This window comes from Schistocerca serialis, chromosome 3 (genome assembly GCF_023864345.2).
Source record: "Schistocerca serialis cubense isolate TAMUIC-IGC-003099 chromosome 3, iqSchSeri2.2, whole genome shotgun sequence".
Taxonomy (NCBI): domain Eukaryota; kingdom Metazoa; phylum Arthropoda; class Insecta; order Orthoptera; family Acrididae; genus Schistocerca; species Schistocerca serialis.
The window spans coordinates 68,761,866-68,785,891 of NC_064640.1; the positions used below are offsets into that span (position 1 = coordinate 68,761,866).

The 24,026-nt window shown below is 43.4% G+C and overlaps 1 protein-coding gene across 1 annotated transcript in view; it reads right to left on the reverse strand.

The window, feature by feature from the left end:
* Positions 1-24,026, reverse strand: part of LOC126470681 (uncharacterized) — a 990,891-nt gene that overhangs the window by 564,233 nt on the left and 402,632 nt on the right. The window contains exon 6 of the mRNA XM_050098681.1: positions 21,170-21,385. Coding sequence (XP_049954638.1) covers positions 21,170-21,385 — 216 coding nt within the window. The remainder of the gene's footprint in view (positions 1-21,169; positions 21,386-24,026) is intronic.

Genomic DNA, 24,026 nt, shown 5'->3' on the forward strand with positions numbered 1-24,026 from the left:
TTAAGTAGTGTGTAAGCTTAGGGACTGATAACCTTAGCAGTTAAGTCCCATAAGATTTCACATACATTTGAAAATTTTTTGAAAGGCAAGGCCTCCGGTCCCGATTACATACCAGTCAGGTTCCTCTCAGAGTATGCTGATAAAACAGCTCCATATTTAGCGATTATATACAATCACTCGCTCACAGAAAGATCCGTACCTAAAGACTGGAAAATTGCTCAAGTCACACCAATACCCAAAAATGGAAGTACGAGTAATCCGCTGAATTACAGGCCTATGACACTAACGTCGGTTTGCAGTAGGGTTTTGGACATATACTGTATTGGAACATTATGAAGTACCTCGAAGAAACCGATTTGTTGACACACAGTCAGCACGGATTCAGAAAATATCGCTCTTGTGAAACACAACTAGCTCTTTATACTCATGAAGTAATAAGTGCTATCGACAGGGGATGTCAAATTGATTCCATATTTTTAGATTTCCAGAAGGCTTTCGACACCGTTCCTCACAATCTTCTTCTAACCAAACTGCGTGCCTATGAAATGTCGCCTCAGTTGTGCGACTGGATTCGTGATTTCCTGTCAGAAAGGTCACAGTTCGTAGTAATAGACGGAAAACTATGAGTAAAAGGGAGGAAAATCCAGGTTCCCCAACGAAGTGTTATAGGCCGTCTATTGCTCCTGATCTATATTAACAACATAGGAGAAAATCTGAGTAGCCCTCTTAGATTGTTTGTAGATGATGCTGTCATTTACCGTCTAAGTCAGCAGATGATCAAAACGAATTGCAAAATGATTTAGATAAGATACCTGTATGGTGTGAAAAGTGGCAATTGACCCTGAATGCGGAAAAGTGTGAAGTTATTCACATGAGTACCGGTACTAGCCGGCCGGGGTGGCCGAGCGGTTCTAGGCGCTCCAGTCTGGAACCGCGCGACTGCTACGGTTGCAGATTCGAATCCTGCCTCGGGCATGGATGTGTTTGTTGTCCTTAGGTTAGTTAGGTTCAAGTAGTTCTAAGTTCTAGGAGACTGATGACCTCAGAAATTAAGTCCCATAGTGCTCAGAGCCATTTGAACCATTTTTGAACCGGTACTAAAAGAAATCCGCTAAATATCGATTGCGCGATAAGTCACACGCATCTGAAGGCTCTACACTCAACTAAATACTTAGGGATTACAATTACAAATAACCTAATTTGGAACGATCACATAGATAATATTGTGTGTGGAGCAAACCAAAGTATGCGATTCATTGGCAGAACACTTAGAAGGTGCAACGGGTCTACTAAAGAGACTGCTTATACCTCGCTTGTCCACCCCATTCTGGAGTATTGCTCTGCGGTGTGGGATCCGCAACAAGTGGGACTGACGAATGACATCGAAAAAGTACAAAGAAGGGCAGCTCGTTTTGTATTATCGCGGAATAGGGGAGATAGTGTCACAGACATGATGCGTGAATTGGAGTGGCAATCATTAAAACAAAAGCGTTTTTCGTTACGACGGGATCTCCTCATGAAATTTCAATCACCAGTTTTCTCCTCCTATTGCGAAAACATTTTGTTGGCACCCACCTACATAGGAAGAAATTATCATCACGATAAAATAAGAGAAATCAGGGCTCGCACAGAAAAATTTAAGTGCTCATTTTTCCCGCGTGCCGTTTGAGAGTGGAACGCTAGAGAGCCAGCCTGAAGGAGGTTCATTGAACCCTTTGCCAAGCACTTTATTGTGAATAGCAGAGTAATCACATAGATGTACACGTAGATGTAGGGACGGAGGTGTCGCATAAATGCTGTGTAATCACACCTCTAAAATTTATTTTGACTTCTAACAAGAAGATAATCAGACCTTTTAATCAGGGATTTAGATGAGTAGAGGGATCTGTCCTGAGTTGTGGCTAACGGCTTTTCATGTGACAGCCCCTATTTTCCAAAAAATTGATGTTGAAGTTTTAAGCGTTCCTTGTCTACGAGTAAAATTCAGAATTTTTAAATCAAGCGTGCGTAGCACAGGAGCTAAGGTTCACGGCTACCATGCTGGCACTATGAGTGCAAGTCCTGCGTATGTTCTTTCTCCTTAATTTCATCGCTTCAAGGGAAGGCTGCATAAAAACACGTTTAGTCCAACTACTTTCAACCAGTGATCAAATATGCGTGGTTCGGGCCGAAGTTCATTGAAGAAAGAACAGTCTTTGTGAATTTAAGGGAACTGTCTTTCTCTGTATTGCTTCTGAGAAATCTGGGTGTCTGTAAAGCACTAGCTTCCATTAATGTGCGTGGCACTCTACGAATTTGTGTCCCCTTTGCTTCTGCGACAGATACCATCAGGAATTCTGTTCTAGCACAGCAAGCGATAGCGAATACGAAAGACTACGTAATCTGTTATGTAACAATCGGAATACACATTTGAAGAAAATGTGCTGTAACGATTAATATATTAATAATTTTTGTTCAACCAAGTATAAGCTCACAATAATATAGGAGTTACTAAGGTAAAACAATGCAGCCAGTGGGCCAAAATATGACACATAGCACACATAATATGCTTTTAGAGGATGGAACAGGTAGCACATGGGGATACGACAGGTGGTCAGCCGTGACCTTGATTAAGAACCATCCCAGCATTTGCCTTAGCGATGTAGGAAAACCACGGAAAACGTAAATCAGAATGGCTGGATAAAGCAGTTCCTTGATCCCGAATATGAGGTCAGTGTCCTACCAGCAGAATAATGTTTCTTCATTAACACACAAATTATTTCATGTAACTTGTAATATGAAACATAGTTTTCTTTTTCACTGCCCACACACTGAGGACATCTGTTGATGACTCCTGGGCTGTTTCCTGTCACTTGCTACGTAAAACAGAGTTCAACTGTTCACTGCCACTCACACAAAGACACCCACCAATAACTCTTGGACTGAGAAGATGCTGCTGTGTTACTTGACACAATTTCAGACTCTACATTAAATTATGTACTACTGCCCACCTGAAAACTGAGCCAACAGACCTTAATATCAAGCATTACACATTTGTTTCATGATCGTTGTGAAAGCAGTAAACCATAATCAAGTGTAGTTATCTCCTTTCATTACTATCCACTACTTTGAGTCATCTAAGTAATCTTTAACTGTTCAATACGCATTACTTACGGAGAATGTTTAAGCTGACTTTTTAAACAAATTTATTTTAGTAATCTTTTCCACTTTCTTTTGCCACTTTATTATATAATTATATCACCTGATACAAAATAATGTTTTGAGTTTTTTTTTTTTTTTCCTGAGTAAATGTAACTCCAAACTGGCTCTTCTTCCAAGGTTATGTATAGAATTATTAGCGCACTATTAATTAATATTTGAACCACAGATTGGTATACGATCTCATCTGATGCAGTAAAGATATCTCATTTTTAACCATCTCTCTACAATGAGCCCAACTGCTACTTCCAACTATTATTCGTATGCCCCTTTCTACAGTTTAAAAACAGTGTCCATGTTTTGTGCCTTCGACCCATAGCAAAGACTCTCATAGGCAAGAACTGTGTGTATGTAGACATAGTTTGTCACCACAAGACATTGGCTGTTACTTACTGATGCTAAAACCTTAAGAGCTGCAGATGAAATTATTTTAGCCACTATCTTTTTATGTTCAAACCTTGTCAGCTGACAATCAGTGTTCATCCCTAAACAATTCGTGTTTGCCACAAAAGCTATAGATTTATCATCTGTGCTTAAAGTGACAGAGCTGCTTCCTTTCTTTATGCTGAAGTGCATACGCTTAGTTTTCCTCATTTTCAATGTTAATTTATTACATATTGCCAAACTGCAAAAATCCTTGAGGGTTTCATTTGCTTTCCCTAATAAGAGTTCTGATGTTTTATCAGTGACTATGAAGTTGCTGTCGTCGGAAAAGAGAACTTTTTCTCCATGTCTTACACTGTATGGAAGGTCATTGATATACATTCCGACACAGTAAACGACGCACCACGAAGGAATTACCCGAATGTGACAGAAATCGTTACAGACAAACAAATGATCACAATTACAGAAAAATTGGATAATTTACTCAAGAAAAAGAGTTTCACGAATTGAGCAAGTCAGTAAGGCTTTGCTCCATCTCTGGACCTTCAGCAAGCAGTTATTTGGCTTGTCATTGATTGATACAGATGTCCTCCTGATGGATATCGTGCCAAAGTCTATCCGATTGGCACGTTCGATTGTCAGAATCCAGAGCTGTGTGTAGGGTCTTGCCCATAATGCTCCAGAGTTTCTCAATTGGGCAGAGATCCGGTGACCTTGCTGGCCAAGATATGGCTTGGCAAGCACGAAGGCAAGCAGTAGAATCCCTCGCCGTGTGTGAGCGGGCATTATCTTGCTGAAATGTATGCCCAGTATGACTTGCCATAAAGGGCAACAAAATGGGGCGTAGAATATCGTCGACTTATTGTTATGTTGCGAGGGTGCCGCAGATTACAACCAAAGGGGTCTTACTAAGCACCCCAGACCTTCACTCCCAGTTGTGGGGCTGTGCAGCGGGCAACAGTCAGGATGGTTTCCCACCGCTGTGGAGGCGTATCCAGAGAGTTCTTCGGGCTGAAAGCTCATTTACTGGATTAGAATTGTCTTTAGTCATGGATTCCGCTTCGTACTGAGGCGCGATGACCAGCGGGTAATTCCTTCGTGGTACGTCGTGTATTTTTTTTTTGTCTCAAGAGTGTATATTAAGAACAGGACTGACACTTTACAGTACCCTGAGGAACACTCAAGTTTATTTATTTCTTGTCTGATAATTGTTTTACAAAACCTTTATCGGCATCAGACGTGTGAACAGTCTCCGCCTTTAGCGCCCTGTTTTCCAAGTAAGACTGAAACCACACATTCGCTATTGCTCTTATACCTAGCGCTTCCTTGCTCAGTATAATTTTATGGTCGACGGAGTCAAAAGCCTCAGACAAGTTAAAAAAATGCCTGTAACACAATCTCTCTATCAAGAGCCTCAACTACCACTTTTGTGAACTCTGTAATAGCCGATACTGTACGTTTTCCACTTCTGAAACTAAACTGTGCTTCGTTAAGGAGGTTGTATTGATTCAAGTAACTTATCATTCTATCTTTCATCATTGCTTCAATTATTTTTCTGAATGAAGACCACAGTGAATGTGGCTTGTAGTTTCCAGTGCTTTCTGCTATACTTCTCCTTAGCAAGTGCACCACTCGTACATGCTTTAGGAAATCTGGGAAAACGTCTTATCTAAAGGATTAATTTATAATGTTTGTTTGGTAAATTTGTGGTAAGATCTTACGGGACCAAACTGCTTAGGTCATCGGTACCTAAGCTTACACGCTATTTAATCTAACTTAAACTAACTTGCGCTATGGACAACACACACACACACACACACACACCCATGCCCGAGGGAGGACTCTAACCTCTGACGGGGGGACCCGCGCGAACCGTGCAAGACGCCTCAGACCGCGCGGCTATAATGTTTGTTAATGCGGCTTGTACGCTACCTATGCACTCATGGAGAATAGGCATTATTCGTTTGTCACCGAATGACCTTTTTTTTTTTTTTTTTTTTTTTCAGGAAGCAATACCCTCATGTACATTTTCCATACTTGTGATGGTACTCAAGAATTGTGGGTTAGTGCAGTGCGTTTGCAAAGCACTGAGAAATGTAAGTATATGTGAGGACTTTCTAATATCCGCAGTTATCCACCTATTTCCCTTAGCTGCTGCAGTAGAAATGGCTACCTTTGGAAATGTCGCCTAAAAACAGTATGCAAAATTTAGAGAACTTAGAATCTACATTGCTTTCCATATACACTTCACCCCAGGTTTGATATGCCAGTATCCTAGACAAAGTACGTATCTTATTATGTGAGAAAATCCTTTTGTATGCCCGCAATTTTTCAGGTTTCACCAATCTTGTCTTTAGCTTTATTATCCAACAGTAATGATTCGGAATCTGAAGATCTCTTGTACGTACTTTACAAAATGGTTCAAATGGCTCTAAGCACTATGGGACTTAACATCTGAGGTCATCAATCCTCTAGACTTAGAACTACTTAAACCTAACTAACCTAAGGACATCACATACTTCCATGCCCGAGGCACGATTCGAACCTGCGACCGTAGCAGCAGCGCGGTTCCGGAGTGTACTTTACAATTTTTCCTGCAAGTACATGGTCTAAAATTGAATCTGAAATTTTTGAAACCAAGCATCGTTTACCTTTTGTGCCATGCCAGAAGCGTTCAAAATATCTAGGAAGTTATTAATGAAACTACTATGGCGAAAACGAATATTTTTGAAGAATTGTGCATGACATTTGCTATTTGATTATCTTCTGTACTATGAAATTGAAGGGAAAATAGTACACGCGGAGGATTCGAACCTGTGTCGCCAGCATGCTAACCTCGAACATTAGCCACTGCGCTACGCCTGCTTGGTCGAAACATTACTACCGCTAGAGGTATAGGTCGTATGCATAAAACTTCAACAGCAGTTTTCTCGGAAACTGGGGGTCGTCGCTTGAAACACCGCTAGCCATGTAATCGGGACACGTCACACTACAACACACTTCAGACTCATCAAAATCGGTGATTCACAGGTGTGATGGCTCCCCTCCCCCTTTAAGGTAGAACAGGTAGGCGCCAGCTATCGTATGTGTTAGGTAATAACATTACCCTTATAACTTAGCCGAATCTGTAGCAGCCTATGTCTGCGTGATGGCCGTCAGAAACTTTCCAGAGAAAGCTCCAGAAGCCACGAGATGTTAATGGGATGTGTATTTGAAAGAGCGGGTCTGGAGCGAGGGAATATATTATATAATTCCCGCACAAAAAAATGCAAACACCGTCCGAACAGGCCTTGAATGCCCAACGGTACCAACCGGCCGCCGTGTCATCCTCAGATCTTAGGCGTCACCGGATGCGGATACGGAGGGGCATGTGGTCTGCCCACCGCTCTCCCGTCCTGTCAAAAATGCGGACAGAGAGAAGGTAGAGACCTGAGTCTGTGTGTAGTAAGAAGAGACAGTCCGGACGAAGTCGTGTATCTGTCGAGGTAAGCCCTATAGCTACCCTGGTTGCTAAGTCTTGCCTATGTATTTTAGAACTTTACTGAGAATAAGTAACAGTTTTTTTTCCAATCTTAACTTAGTTCCAACTGTTGGTAGACTGAAAGTATTACATAGAGGATTGTATACACTCATTGTCCAATTGTGAGTCGACTAAACGGACCCAATGTCTGATATATTAAAATTGTTGTACCATACCTAGTTCTTCTCTTGGAGAAGCACCCTAGAATCTCATAAGTTTCCAGCCGAGTCTCTATCATCTCAAAATTTCTAGCTTTAGCCTTATGCATTGTAGCTACTGCTGGACGACCACCCTCTTTTTCTGGTGTCCTGAAGAAGCTCGCAGGACACAACCAGAGGTAAGAGTCACAGTGTTTGGCTAATAGTAGGGCAGCGACTCGACATTAGTAAGCACATCGAGCGAAAGTTTAGTCTCCCACAAGACACATCACGCTAATACTAGGCAATACCGACTCCAGCGGTGATAATGGACTCAGTCTGGTTAGGAATTGAGTAGAAAAGTTTCATCAGATATGCCATATCCAACTAAAGCCACTCATCGATGATTAGCTGCCTTACAGCTACCAAACTGCGGGGACGTTGACTGCTACGTTTCACCCGCTGTTCAGAATAGTCCCAGGCATTTCTAAGGGATTCATGTCGGATGATTTAGTGGGCCAGTCGAGGTGCGATAGGAGTGACTTTGTGCTCATCAAACAAGAAATGAATGTGTGAAGCCCGGTGAACACAGCTGTTATCATCTTAGAAAACGGGACTGTCTGCACTAGACTCAATATGAAGAGGTAGAAGAAATGACTACACTTGGTCACCGAGAATCTTGAATCCTGGTTCATGTTCACGGTAATCTGAATTAGTGATTCCATATCTCCAGAAACAATACAGAATATCCTTAGGCTTAGACTGCACTTTCCAGCCGGCCGAGCGGTTCTAGGCGCTTCAGTCTGGAACCGCGCGACCGCTACGGTTTCAGGTTCGAATCCTGCCTCGGGCATGGATGTGTGTGATGTCCTTAGGTTAGTTAGGTTTAAGTAGTTCTAAGTTCTAGGGGACTGATGACCTCAGATGTTAAGTCCCATAGTGCTCAGAGCCATTTTGCACGTTCCACAAGCTACAGGTTAATCGTCTCATTGTGCCGTCGGTACACTCGATATCTTGGATCACTGAAAAGAGGCCAACTCAATACTTGTTGAACCATACTAAACGTTTTCAGTCAGCTACTGCCAAGTTTCTGTATTTTTTGACCCACTGCGCCGCTCTGAGCAATGGCCTATTGAGAGGTATCCAGTTTGGTCGTCCATTGTATCCAGTCCCCTTCGTAGTGTTCGGGTTGATACGGACATGCATTCTCTGGCAGTAGCAAATACTGTCTGCGCTGAGGCAGACCGTCATTAAGAAAGTGTCGCATTTTACTCAGGCCCTTGTAGATATATTCAACACTCAACTTCGATACACCAACACATAGGAAACTCCGTTTATAACGTGGGCATCGGCACTGCCAAACTCCATAGCTCCTTTCTGCCGATCTCTAACGACTCCACGTACATCCATCTCACTGCGCTGTTTCCGTACAACAAGTTGGAATATACATATCACATCAATGTAATAACTTACGTGAGCAGTGCCGGGTCACAAGTCCAGTTCTACACCGCTCCAAAGCAATCAGCGGACTCTTTTCAGGGATGACAGTAGCCGCGAATAGTCCGATGGAGGTGGTCCCACAGATTCTTGACTGGATTTCATTCCGGGGAATTGGGTGACGAGGGGAATAGGGTAAACTCACCCTCGTGCTTTTTGAAGCACGCACGTACACTGCGAGCTGCATGACACGTTGCTGCTAGACGCTATCGTGCCGAGGAGAAAGAAACTGCATGCAAGGGTGGACATGGTCCCCAAGGACAGATGCGTACTTGTGTTTATCCACTGTTCCTTCCAGACTGAAGAGGTCATTCAGTGAATGGCACGAAAATATTCCCCAAACGATAACGCTCCCTCCTCCATCCTGCACCCTGCCAAAGATTGTTACAGGGTGTTTGCTTTCTGTTGGAAGCAGCATAAAACGCGATTCATCTGAAACGACCACCTATCGCCACTCTGTGGACGTTCAGATGCGGTAATGGCGCGCAAATTCCAGCCTTCGTTGCCGGAGAACAGCAGTCAGCATGGGTGCATGAACCAGGGACCCTATTCTGTATCGTTCATACCGATCGGTGTAGTAGGTTAGTCTCGGTAGTGACGTCATTTTCTGTTCTTTATCCAAATATCCTATTCAGTAAGGGTCTGAGACCTGTTACTGAACGGTTCTCCCACCGATTTTACGACAATTTTACCGAGAGGTTTAGGATTTCGGTGTGGCACTGTCGATAGGTGAGCTGTGGCTAATGTACACCTATAATTTGTTATTTAAACGTATTTAGCGGTTTTAGCTTTCGATTTATTGATTGTGTTACTAAAGAATCACCACAGGACGCATCCGGTTGGAAAGTGAGTTCACAACAGACTATTTTCCTTTGTTAGAAATATGGTTAGGTTAGGTTGTTACTGTGAATGATTACATAAAAAAAGTTCTCGGTCAAAATTCTCTCAAAATACGTGTTATTTTTTATGCAAATAAGAGTTTAAACCTCATTAAATATCAAGAGATCAGCTCTCCTTATGTGTATTACATGAGTGTGAACTGACGTTATTAGTGACTTTGTGTACTTTTTCCCACAAATGGCCTATTTAGTAACTATCGAAACTTTTTACATCATTCAAGTTACAAAATGGTTCAAATGGCTCTCAGCACTACGGGACTTAACTTCTGAGGTCATCAGTCCCCTAGAACTTAGAACTACTTAAACCCAACTAACCTAAGGACATCACACACACCCATGCCCGAGGCAGGATTCGAACCTGCGACCGTAGCGGTCGTGCGGTTCCAGACTGTAGCGCCTAGAACCGTTCGGCCACCCGGACGGCTTGAAGTTACAATGGAAAGCAGTTATGTGAAGCCTGATATTGGAAACCTTCCAAACTATCACGCATTTATGACTTACGCAGCACCGTTTGGCAACGAAGTCAGCCTACGTTCCTCTCCGCAATAGTAGAAGAATTGAGCACTGCGTCTCGGTTATTTGGCGTTGCCAAGTGGTTAGCGCGCGGGAATGCGATACAAAACGACAAGGGTGCACGCACGGATGCGTGCAAAAATTATTTTTTCTTCTATATATATGCAACACGTTCTGAGACATTGTTATTCGTGTCAGTTAGGTATTTTCTGTAATATTCGTAATTACTTACATGTAAGAGCGCACTTCCTCTGTAATGATTTCGTGATTTCTGTGTGTTTAAAAAACGAAATATGAAATTGCAGGAGATGAAATTGCTGCGAGTGAAACAACCGACAGTGACCTTTATATTTTTTCTTGACAGAAATAATTCACCATTTTTTCCGAATATGTAGCGATATCCGAGTATGCGATTCGACAGGAATGTAAGAGCAAAACTTAAATTGCTGAGAATGTAACCAGCAGCAGCAATCTTTATAATCTTGCTTGTCACAAGTATTTATCTGCGATCGAATCGTCAACAACAGTAGACAGAAATGAAAGATCTCCGCCGTAATATTTTTAGACTGTAACACCATATACGAAACATTTTCATGAGATGCATGTTATAAGCTTCGACGAACTGCACAAGCTCTCGAAAACGCGTTTTTTCAGTTTTGTTTTTAAGACCCAAATCGTTGACGTATCATATATGGAAGTGCGCTACTTAATCATTTGGATCTCTAGGAGCGAGTTATTACCATATTCTGTTCATCTTCTTATTCTATGAAAATCTCAGAATCAATTTTTCGGGCGTTTTTATAGATATTGGTTGGTTGGTTTGGGGAAGGAGACCAGACAGCGTGGTCATCGGTCTCATCGGATTAGGGAAGGATTGGGAAGGAAGTCGGCCGTGCCCTTTCAGAGGAACCATCCCGGCATTTGCCTGGAGTGATGTAGGGAAATCGCGGAAAACCTAAATCAGGAAGGCCGGACGCGGGATTGTACCGTCGTCCTCCCGAATGCGAGTCCAGTGTCTAACCACTGCGCCACCCCGCTCGGTTTTTATAGATGTATTAGTACAATGTGGTACTATAGATTATTCCTAACTCATTTTCCGAAACGTAAAATCCAAAACACGATGTCAGTGTGAATGAGAATAAGATGACATAATGCGGCGTTTACGACAATCTGCAGAATACAGTCAAATACGCTATCGTTATTATGCATTCATGGAAACATGCGGTCAGGGAAACTGTAAAAATTTCTATGCATTTCAGCTGAGAATCATGGAAATGGATATACTGCGCCACGTGCCTGCGGGCACGTCAGCTCGATGGAGTGCGGCGTCATGCGTTACGGCAACGTAAACGCAATTTTCGGTTCTTGGAAGATTAGCGCGCCTGTGTCGTCTGCTAGCCGCTTTGTGTTCGCGGCGCTGTGCGCGCTGCAGTGCGCACGCGCAGATCTGCGGCCACTTGCTTTTGATTGGCTTGTGCGACGCGAACCAACAACAGCGCTTCGGTTCTCTAGACCCGAACGGTATCGCTTCCGAAATGCGTACTGAATAATGCAGGGGCTCTAATTCGAGTACTAGACCGTTCGGTGCTTTTGAGTACCGAAACGATTGGCACAATGGCGGAAAGATACAGAATAGGCACCCAGGCGCCTGCTGCAGAGGATCATGGGTAGCAACGTTCGCTGGACGGTCGTTGAGGATACACTCTTTGTAGTCTCTTGGTTCGTTTGGGCGGTCAGTCGAGCAACAGTGGCACAACTATTCACCCGTACACATTTCGCTGCCCGTAGTTCGCCCCCGTCATGTATAGCCCGCGATGCACCACAGCGGCCTCTGCGCCAGTTTTGCATTGCTCCATTTTGTCACGCACGTTGTACTTGAACCACACCGGCAACGCGAACAGTTTACACCCTTAGCCGTTTCGGAAACGCTTCCACCCTTAGTCCGAAAGCCAATGATCATGTCCCTTTTGAACTTCAGGTAAATCGTTCCGTTTCCACATTACGTCAACGATTGCACTGTTTTCCGAGTCTAACCGGCACGCTTTGAAATTTGCGGGCCGCGCGGAGTGGCAAGGTCATGGATTGCGCGGCCCCTCCCGCCGGAGGTTCGAGTCCTCCCTCGGGCATGAGTGTGTATGCTGTCCTTAACATAGCTTAGTTTAAGTAGCGTGTAAGTCTAGGGACCGATGACCTCAGCAGTTTGATCCCTTAAGAATTCACACAACCTATTTTTTTTTTTTATTTTTTATTTTTTTTAATTTGCGGCTCTCGGGTCGGTCAGCTAGTCTAGTCTTGTGGCCGCCAGGTCTTCGGCGTCCCTGCACGGTTTTCGAGACTGCCGGCAAACGTCAATGATTTGATGAAAACGACTGCAGTTTTTCAGACGACTAGAAGATGGAGAAATCCACAGGTCAGCGATGAGCGGCGCCTGTTTGTAGGGCTTTTTAATTGTTCTGACTTTCTTCTTCTGTAAGTTTAGTCACGCTAGGATCCTAATTACTCTCTTCATTTGATTCGCTATTCTGCTACTGCCACACTCTCTCTGTATGCGTTTGGATTTATGAATGGTTATCCTACCATTAGCCGTGCGGAATGAGCCGAAAGGTATAAGGCGCTGCAGTCATGGACTTTGCGGCTGGTCCCGGCCGAGGTGTGTGCGCTTGTCCTTAGGATAATTTAGGTTAAGTAGTGTGAACGCTTAGGGACTGATGACCTTAGCAGTTAAATCCCATAAGATCTGACACACATTTGAACATCCTACCACTTTTAACCTCACTCTACTTAAGTTTGTCACACATCCTTCAATGCCACGTCAAAATGTTTTGGATATACTTTTTTAAGGGCTTAGAAAATTCACTCTTTATCATTTGCGTGAATTACACTTTGGATAGTTCTTTATTTTTACTCGCATAGTGTATATTATTTCCGAATAGCCCCATGAAGTCGTTGTTCTCGAGCCTTATGATACAGTGTCCATTCTTGTCATAGATTTGGTCAATTTTTGTTTGTGTTTCACTTGAGTGCATTGTAATCGCCAACCTCTTTATTACCTGCTGTCACATTTCTGCTTGATCTACACACGAATTGATGAGGTATCGTCTCTGCTAATTCTAAGCGTTGACATAAGAGTTTTGCTGTTAAGTTGTCAATAATGTGTTGTTCTCTACATTGTAATGATTTATTTGCCTGGAATATTTGTTACAGTACTCCGACGTCGTGTCTCCTGTTACTGACATATTGATTTTATCAACCACTAATATATTATCTTCGCGGGAGCTTGGGTGGGAGGTTTATTTTCGTGAACTGTGTGATATGGATCATTGAAAGAAAGCAATGCCTCTGTCTGGAATGACTGAAATAAGATTTTCCTGCAACCACTTAAAGTAATTCGTATTGTTCCTCTCATCATCTTCCTGTAACTGAACTGTTAGGCCTTCCTCTGCTCCTCCACTTCGCAGAAATTAATAACACCGTGTACGAATTTTCTTCTCTGGGAGCGTGTCGCTTGTTGCTGTTTCTTTGGAGATGACTTCATTCCCATTACTTACCGGAAAAATACAATAAGACATCCTACAGTGCACGTGAACAGTAGCTACGCGATTCAAATACAGACCATATCTACTGAAAAATCCTACTTTCTCTTATTAATTGAGGAGAGCCCCGGTAGATAATAGAAGCAACTTTTTTATTAGCTTGAAAAAACTGGTGGTTACAATAGCGACAACAAGAAATTTACCTCCGCCTCTTCGGCGATTCTAGTTAAATACAGTTCTGAGGCCGGAACTAAAATGGGGAAATCTAGCACCCGAAGAACTGTTGCCTACTAAACTTCTTGGCGTGACTCACTCCTTTCCACTGAAGCGTTTATGACGGGGCCAACGAGAGATATAGGGCCTGCAACGAACTTGTGACGTCACAATAGTCTTCTTGTCCGCACACTTCGTAAACGGTTTGTCTCAGTGCAGGGCCCACAGGAAATCAATATTTCACGGAAAAGGTGCCCAACAAATGTCTTAATTTTGTCGTGTGATAACGAGAACTTCCAAGCATTTAAACAGGCAGTCAAGTTTACTAAATTCGCCTTCGATAGTTACTCAGGACTCGACTGCCTGTCTTTCTCGTGGGCTTCGGTTTGTGCTGGAGTGCAAGCAGTCGGTACATGACTCAGTCAGCTCTAGCCGACGGAAACTGTACGCAGTATGTTTTTTTTTCATTATTGTTATTTCATCCCCCACACTACAGACGGGCTGAAGGTGGGCTGTCTGCGGTACAGTAGTCCGCTCTTCAGCCAAGAGCATTCATAAAGGTATAACAAATATGATAGAAAAATTTAGATATGAGGACTGTTTACATTTTAAATTAAAAGGATTAATGACGGACATCTAAAAGTACAACAAATATACACAATTTTAAAAAAATACAGTTGCCCCAGCAGCTGGAGCACTGTACATCCACTTAGCATCGGAAGGACCTGCAATGTGTGAGAAGTATTGTGAGAGGAGAGAGTATGTTCCATAGAGGTGGAGGGCTGTGTGTAAGCAAGCAAGGTCTGTTAGGTGGGGAAACTGTCGAGATGATAGGTAGGAGGTCAAGCAGATAGTGGGGAGGAGTTCCTTGCGGGGTGGGGGAGCGGCTATGTACGTAAAAAACAATATTCCATTTAAGTTCAGTGACGTATCACAGATTTTTGAATGTTTTGCAGGGACAGTTAATTTAGTGAAACTAAACTTCTAATTGTGGTTGCTTATAGGTCCCATAACTCTGACTTCAGAGCATTTCTATTCAGGCTAGAGAGGGTTCTTGATTCAATTTGTAGGAAGTACCTTAGTTATATGTGGTGACTTCAATATAAATTTTGTATATGATGGTGCAAGCAAAAGGATGTTGGTGGATGTTCTAAATTCATATGATCTGATGCAGACTCTGTTTTTTCCAACAAGCGTGCAGGGGAACAGTGGCACAGCTATAGACAATATTTTTATTCATTCTTCATTACTAGATGGGCATTCTGTTATTAAAAGGGTGAAAAGCTTTTCAGACCATGATGCACAAATTTTGACACTAAAAGGCTTTTGTACTCAAACAAATGTCACATATAATTACAAACTATGTAGGAAAGTTAATTAAACAGCAATAGAGAGTTTTTTAAACGTCGTCAAGCAACAAGAGTGGCAGGATGTTTAGAGTGCCGATAACATAGAAGATAAATATAATGCTTTCGTAACACATATCTCATGCCCTTTGAGAGTTGCTTTCCATTAGAACGCTCTAAAAGGGGTACTAGCAGTAATAGGCAGCCCGGGTGGCTGACTAGTGGGATAAGGATATCATGTAGAACAAAGTGGGAATTATATCAAAATACACTCGTGGAAATGAAAAAAAGAACACATTGACACCGGTGTGTCAGACCCACCATACTTGCTCCGGACACTGCGAGAGGGCTGTACAAGCAATGATCACACGCACGGCACAGCGGACACACCAGGAACCGCGGTGTTGGCCGTCGAATGGCGCTAGCTGCGCAGCATTTGTGCACCGCCGCCGTCAGTGTCAGCCAGTTTGCCGTGGCATACGGAGCTCCATCGCAGTCTTTAACACTGGTAGCATGCCGCGACAGCGTGGACGTGAACCGTATGTGCAGTTGACGGACTTTGAGCGAGGGCGTATAGTGGGCATGCGGGAGGCCGGGTGGACGTACCGCCGAATTGCTCAACACGTGGGGCGTGAGGTCTCCACAGTACATCGATGTTGTCGCCAGTGGTCGGCGGAAGGTGCACGTGCCCGTCGACCTGGGACCGGACCGCAGCGACGCACGGATGCACGCCAAGACCGTAGGATCCTACGCAGTGCCCTAGGGGACCGCACCGCCACTTCCCAGCAAATTAGGGACACTGTTGCTCCTGGGGTATCGGCGAGGACCATTGGCAACCGTCTCCATGAAGCTGGGCTACGGTCCCGCACACCGTTAGGCCGTCTTCCGCTCACGCCCCAACATCGTGCAGCCCGCCTCCAGTGGTGTCGCGACAGGCGTGAATGGAGGGACGAATGGAGACGTGTCGTCTTCAGCGATGAGAGTCGTTTCTGCCTTGGTGCCAATGATGGTCGTATGCGTGTATGGCCCCGTGCAGATGAGCGCCACAATCAGGACTGCATACGACCGAGGCACACAGGGCCAACACCCGGCATCATGGTGTGGGGAGCGATCTCCTACACTGGCCGTACACCACTGGTGATCGTCGAGGGGACACTGAATAGTGCACGGTACATCCAAACCGTCATCGAACCCATCGTTCTACCATTCCTAGACCGGCAAGGAAACTTGCTGTTCCAACAGGACAATGCACGTCCGCATGTATCCCGTGCCACCCAACGTGCTCTAGAAGGTGTAAGTCAACTACCCTGGCCAGCAAGATCTCCGGATCTGTCCCCCATTGAGCATGTTTGGGACTGGATGAAGCGTCGTCTCACGCGGTCTGCACGTCCAGCACGAACGCTGGTCCAACTGAGGCGCCAGGTGGAAATGGCATGGCAAGCCGTTCCACAGGACTACATCCAGCATCTCTACGATCGTCTCCATGGGAGAATAGCAGCCTGCATTGCTGCGAAAGGTGGATATACACTGTACTAGTGCCGACATTGTGCATGCTCTGTTGCCTGTGTCTATGTGCCTGTGGTTCTGTCAGTGTGATCATGTGATGTATCTGACCCCAGGAATGTGTCAATAAAGTTTCCCCTTCCTGGGACAATGAATTCACGGTGTTCTTATTTCAATTTCCAGGAGTGTATTAGAAGTAGTCACAATCAAACTACAGTAGCCCATTACAAACAGTATTGTAAGGTGCTTAAAAATGTTATTAGGAAAGCAAAGAGTATGTGGTATGCAAATGGAATAGCTAATTCACAGGATAAAATTAAAACCATATGGTCAGTTGTGAAGGGAGTGTCTGGTCAGCAGCACAAGGTCGACGATATAAAGTCAGTTCGTAGTAAAAATATTTCTGTCACTGATAAATCAGATATATGTACAGTATTTAACAAACATTTTCTGAGCGTTGCTTGTGAATTAAATGCAAATTTAGTTTGTGCAAGGAATCATATAACTTTCTTGGTAAATACCTTTCCGAGATTGATGACTAAAATTCTCCTCTGTGATACAGACAAAGGGGAGATTGAGTCAATAATTAACTCACTGAAGACTAAGGACTCACCTGGTTATGACAGAGTGCCTAGCAGAATACTAAAGTACTGTGCTGCACATGTTAGCCATGTATTTAGACAATTTGTAATTTTTCCTTTTGGAATGGTCAGTTTCCTGAACGATTAAAGTACTCAGTAGTAAAGCCGCTTTATAAAAAGGGAGAAAGGGATAAGGTATATAATTTTACACCTATTTCTATGCCGTAAGTGTTAGCTAAAGGTACTGAAAAGGCTGTGTGTGTAAGGATAATTATTCATTTTATATCAGACGATTTGCTATCAGATATACAGTTCGGCTATAGAAGTGGCTTTAGAAATGCTATATTCTCTTTTCTCTGTGAGGTACTGGATGGGTTAAACAAAAGGCTTCGAACGCTAGGCATATTTTTTTATTTAACTAAGGCATTTGATTGTGTTGATCCAGAAGTTGACCATTGGAGAATACGGGGAGTAGCTCACAATTGGTTAACTTCTTACTTTAGCACCATACTGCAAAAGGTCATTATTCACAATGTTGAGAATCGCAGTGATGTGGGGTCTGAGTGGGGTACGGTCAAGGGGGGGGGGGGGCAGGGATCAGTGTTGGGGCCACTCCTGTTCCTTATTTATATAAATGATATGTCCTCTGGTATTGGTATTACAGGTAACTCTAAAATGTTTCTGTTTGCTGATGACACTAGCTTGGTTGTAAAGGATGTTGTGTGCAACATTGGCTCGGTTTCAAACAGTGCAGTTCATGACATAAATTCATGTTTTGTAAAAAAATAAACTAATGCTAACTCACAGTAAGACTCAGTTTTTACAGTTTGTAACACACAATTCAACAAATCCTCACTTTTTAATTTCACAGAATGGGCATATGATTAGTGAAACTGATCAGCTCAAATATGTAGGCGTTCAGAGAGATAGTACACTGTCGTGGAAAGCCCACGTCAGGATCTTGTTCAAAGACTTAATGCTGCTATTTTTACTATTCGAACGGTATCTGAAGTGAGTGATCTTTGGACACGAAAATTAGTCTACTCTACTTATTTTCATTCGCTTATATCATATGGTATTATATTTTTGGGTAACTCTTTCCATTCTAAAAGGATATTTTTGGATCAGAAACGGGTGGATCGGGCAATAAGTGGTGTAAGTTCATGAACCTCTTATCGATCCCTGTTCACGAGTCTGGGTAATTTGACTTTGGCCTCTCAATATATAGATTTCTTACTGACATTTCTTGTTAACAATATTAGCTTATTCCCAAGAATAAGCAGCTTTCACTCAGTTAATACTCGGCAGAAATACAATCTGCATTTGAATTGGACTTCCTTAACTCTTGTGCAGAAAGGCGTGCAGTATACCGCTGCATCCATTTTCAATAAGCTACCACTCGAATTCAAAATGCTTAGCAATTATCCCCACGCTTTCAAATCGAAACTGAAGAGTTTGATCATGGGTCACTCCTTCTATTCTGTCGAGGAGTTCCTTGAAAAATTAAGCTGATTCTTGTTGTATTGTTAATTTCGTTTACTTAAACTTATGGATTGACTTTTTTTGGGGTCATAAACATTTTATTTTTACCTCTTATTTCTTTTATGTTGTAATTTCATGTACTGAGACGTCCCATGACCTTACAGATTTGCACCTTAATTTGGTCCTACGGAACTTGACGTGTAAGTAAACAAAAAAATAAGCAGATTGTGAGGTGGAGTAGTGGTGTGTGGAGAGGGTGGTGGTACAAGAAGAAGGGGATAGGGCTGGGTGGTGAGGGACGGGGGGAAGGGTTAAAGTTGGTAGGATGGATAAATATTGGGGCGGATCTCACTGACTGTGAGAGAGAGTTGGCTGAAGTTGCGATGAGACAGGATATGGAGTGTGTGTAGGTGTTGGGACAGAGGGCTGCGTTTATGCCGGCTAGAGTGGCCGAGCGGTTCTAGGCTCTACGCTCTGGAACCGCGCGACCGCTACGGTTGCAGGTTCGAAGCCTGCCTCGGGCATGGATGAGCGTGATGTCCTTAGATTAGTTATGTTTATGTAGTTCTAAGTTCCAGGGGACTGATGACCTCAGAAGTTATTAGGTTAGCTAGGCTTAACTAGTTCTAAGTTCTAGGGGACTGATGACCTCAGATGTTAAGTCCCATAGTGCTCAGAGCCATTGTGAACCTCAGAAGTTAAGTCCCATAGTGCTCAGAGCCAGCCAGCCAGCTGCGTTTATGAAGGCTCGGCAGCGTACCCGGGTGTTGACGATCAGAGGTGAGACAATGGCGGTATTAGAATCTAGTCTACGGATAGTATAAGACATGCGGACATGTTCGATGTGGGTAAGGAGAGGTGGGAAATTGATAACACGGTAGAGGATCCGTGTGGGGCAAGGTACTGTCTCTAGTAGTCCCTGGGTTGGCTTCAGTAGACACTGTTGAGGCAGTGACACGCTGCCCATAGTCACTCGTGAGGGGATGGATGCCTGGTTTTCCGGAGAGCCAGCAACGTCTTGCTGATATATGGCGAGGCACACGTTGGTTCTTAGCTCTCGGTGCACCTCCTGTAGGACTGGGCTTATACTTCATACTCCCGCATGGCTGCTATGGAGTGTGCAACCATCGCCTACTTTGACTCTCGCATCGTAAATTTCGTGAGGGTTGCGACTGGAGCACTTAGCGCTGACTGGACAGGCAACTCGCACAGTTAGTTGCAGTATTTGTTGGCGGCAACGCTATTTCAGATTGGAAATACGTTACACTTGAATTTATCCACGTTGAATGGAATTGGTTCAGGTCAGTGAGTGTATTATAAATTCCAGAAATACTTTTTGTTGCTTCAGTCCGTTTTTACTAACATTTATTAGCACGACGTGTTTCGGCAGCATGCTACCATCATCAGATGCAGTACAGTTACATGTACATAAATCTTAGGTGTGCCGACTATTATTAGTTGGCTGTGCCAGTGAAGTTACGTATCGAAATTTGATCATTATTGCTGTAAATTTATTTGTCTGGCACCCAGACCGCAATAATACCCACAAAACCATCATTTAAGACTCTCATATTCAGATGTTTGCATTCCACATCTGAATGCGAACGTGTTTAATAATGGTGATGTGACTATTACTGTGGTCTGTGTGCCAGACAAATTTCCATCAAAAATGTTTAAATTCCGGTATATAACGTCACTGGCACACCCAGCAAATAATTGTCATCACATTATAGATTAATGTACATTTAACTGTACCGCACCTGATGATGGCAGCATGCTGCTGAAATGCGTCGTCCTAATAAATATTGTAAAAAGTGACTGAGATAGTAAAAAATAATTATTTCATAAAAATATATTACAGATAAGTAAACAATATGATTGGAACTGAGAAATTTACCCATATTGCCCACGTTGTTTATTTCAGTTCCTCTTTCCACTTATTTAAAAAAATGGTTCAAATGGTTCCGAGCACTATAGGACTTAACTTCTGAGGTCATCAGTCCCCTAGAACTTAGAACTACTTAAACCTAACTAACCTAAGGACATCAGACACATCCATGCCCGAGGCAGGATTCGAACCTGCGACCGTAGCGGCCTAGCGGTTCCAGACTGTAGAGCCTAGAACAGCACGGCGACTCCGGCCGGCTCCACGCATTTAAAATAAGATACAACATGTATGGCAATGGACCCTCTCCCTGAATCTTCCTTCTTCCTCCTCCACCCTGTGTGCTGACAATCATATAAGTATTTATCACCCAATATGCAAACGTGGTCCATCTTTTTGAATTATGGGTGTGGCGGAAATGAAATGTGGTTACTTGGTGAAAGCGTCGACGCAGGTTAGACCGTGTAGAGGTACTCACTGGAGTGGGCGGCCCGTCGTTGGGCGTGCCATCCGGGTTGTCGGGTTGCGGCGTGGGCGGCGGCTGCGGCGACGCGAAGGCGTGGGTGTGTGCGTGGCGCTGGGAGTGCTGCTGCGGCGAGGCCAGCGAGTGCACCAGGCTGGCCACGTCCTGGCGAGCCGACACCGCGCGGCACTGCCCCGACACGCCCTCGTACCGCCGCGACTGCTCCTCCGCCTGCAAAACACATCGTGCCAACTCACGCGTGCCTGACGACAGGTCGCAGAATTCATCATCTGTGTACTGGACAAGTAGGGTGTTCTGATGACGAGCGTGCGATTTTGGGCGCTGGACGTCATCTTTAACGCCCACACCAAGACATTATAAATATTGTTAAATCTTCCACAAAAATAAATGTTAAGATTTTTCTGTAAAATTCACATTTTGTATCCCCGCCCCCACCCCTCCCTACCACTGATATTGCGAGACTAGCTGAAACACAGTAAAGTAGAGCCTCTTCACTTTGTCTGTTACCAGTCGCGGATTAAATGGTTGTTAACTTTTTTTCCATTTTGCAAGTTACTTTCTGCTAAAAAATACCCAATAAACATAAAAATAAGTTCGCAGGTTTGTTTTCCGAATTATTATTTTCATTCAGATAGAAATTTATGTTTCACTGACTCCTTTGTCATAGTTTTGTAGAGGATTTTGTATTTTACAGACAGTTAGAGATTTGAAATTTTATAGTACTATGTGCTGCAAGAATTTCGACAACGCTAATAAATAAACACTTACTGGAGAACTGACCATACTAATTTTAAACTACTATATTTACTTAGTACAATACTCATTTCAGTATATCTAATGTTCAATAATTTGTAAGTTATTTTAATCTAAAGATTTTATAGTTTGCACAAAACCGTAACAATGAGGAATATTTAAATTACTCACGAAAATGGAGCATTTCAAAAGATTTGGGAATTACTAAAATTTAAAAGACAATGTGTGTTAATTATTTTGTATTATTTAACTGATACTAGCATAAACTGTATGAAATAAATGTAATCATATAATTTTTAAATCATTTGTATAAATCTGCTCCAGTTTAGACTATTTAATACGTCCAAAAATTTCCGAGAGTGGTTTTATTCCTGTTGAATAAGCATTGTCAGCTTAACAACAATGATGGCAGCTTGAACTAATGAGTATAAGCAACAGGTGTGTATTCAACCAGTCAGTTTTGTTCGGGCGATGTTAAGTAGTGGACTTGAGACCTTAGTGTGTTAACGTTACTGTGTCACAAATCGTAATAGACAAACACCTCTAAATCAAGTGTTCAACCATTCTACAGAATGTTTTGAAGAAGTGAAAAGTATGTTCAAACTCTATCCTGAATATCTTGAGTCTCCAGCGAAAACAAGGACGCTTTAACGCCTGCTACGACCAGATTGATCTGCAACTCGTGGACAATTATTTTCTGAAAAATATCATCAAGGATGAAGAGACTTGGTGTTATCAAAACCAACCTACCAGAACATGCGCAGATATTTTCATGAAGGATCAACGTTTTGAAGAAATAATTGGCATTAAAGCCAATGAGACGTGCGAGTTGGACAACATCCGATAGAAGGACTTTTCTGTCAGTTTCAAATGATTGTATGAACTTTCTGTGCGTTGTACTCACGTTGGGGGAGGGGGGGGGGGACTAATTAGAACACTTGAAGCATTAAAACCACAATTTTAACTTCTCTCTCTCTCTCTCTCTCTCTCTCTCTCTCTCTCTCTCTCTTACTGGCCATTAAAATTGCTACACCAAGAAGAAATGCAGATGATAAACGGGTATTCATTGGACAAATATATTATACTAGAACTGACACGTCATTACATTTTCACGCAATTTGGGTGCATAGATCCTGAGAAATAAGTACGCAGAACAACCACCTCTGGCCGTAATAACGGCCTTGATACGCCTGGGCATTGAGTCAAACAGAGCTTGGATGGCGTGTACAGGTACAACTGCCCATGCAGCTTCAACATGATACCACAGTTCATCAAGAGTAGTTACTGGCGTATTGTGACGAGCCAGTTGCTCGGCCATCATTGACCAGACGTTTTCAGTTGGTGAGAGATCTGGAGAATGTGCTGGCAAGGGCAGCAGTCGAACATTTTCTGTCTCCATGAAGGCCCGTACAGTACCTGCAACATGCAGTCGTGCATTATCCTGCTGAAATGTAGGGTTTCGCAGGGATCGAATGAAGGGTAGAGCCACATCTGAAATGTAACGTCCACTGTCCAAAGTGCCGTCAATGCGAACAAGAGGTGAGCGAGCCGCGTAACCCATGGCACCCCATACCATTACGCCGAGTGATACGCCAGTATGGCGATGACGAATACACGGTTCCAATGTGCGTTCAATGCGATGTTCCCAAACACGGATGCGACCATCAAGATGCTGTAAACAGAACCTAGATTTATCTGAAAAAATGACGTTTTGCCATTCGTGCACCCAGGTTCGTCGTTGAGTACACCATCGCAGGCGCTCCTGTCTGTGATGCAGCGTCAAGGGTAACCGCAGCCATGGTCTCCGAGCTGATAGTCAATGCTGCTGCAAACGTCGTCGAACTGTTCGTCCAGATGGTTGTTGTCTTGCAAACGTCCCCATCTGTTGACTCAGGGATCGAGATGTGGCTGCACGATCCGTTACAGCCATGCGGATAAGGTGCCTGTCATCTCGACTGCTAGTGACACGAGGCCGTTGGGATCCAGAACGGCGTTCCGTACTACCCTTCTGAACCCACCGATTCCATATTCTGCTAACAGTCATTGGATCTCGACCAACGCGAGCAGCAATGTCGCGATACGATAAACCGCAATCGCG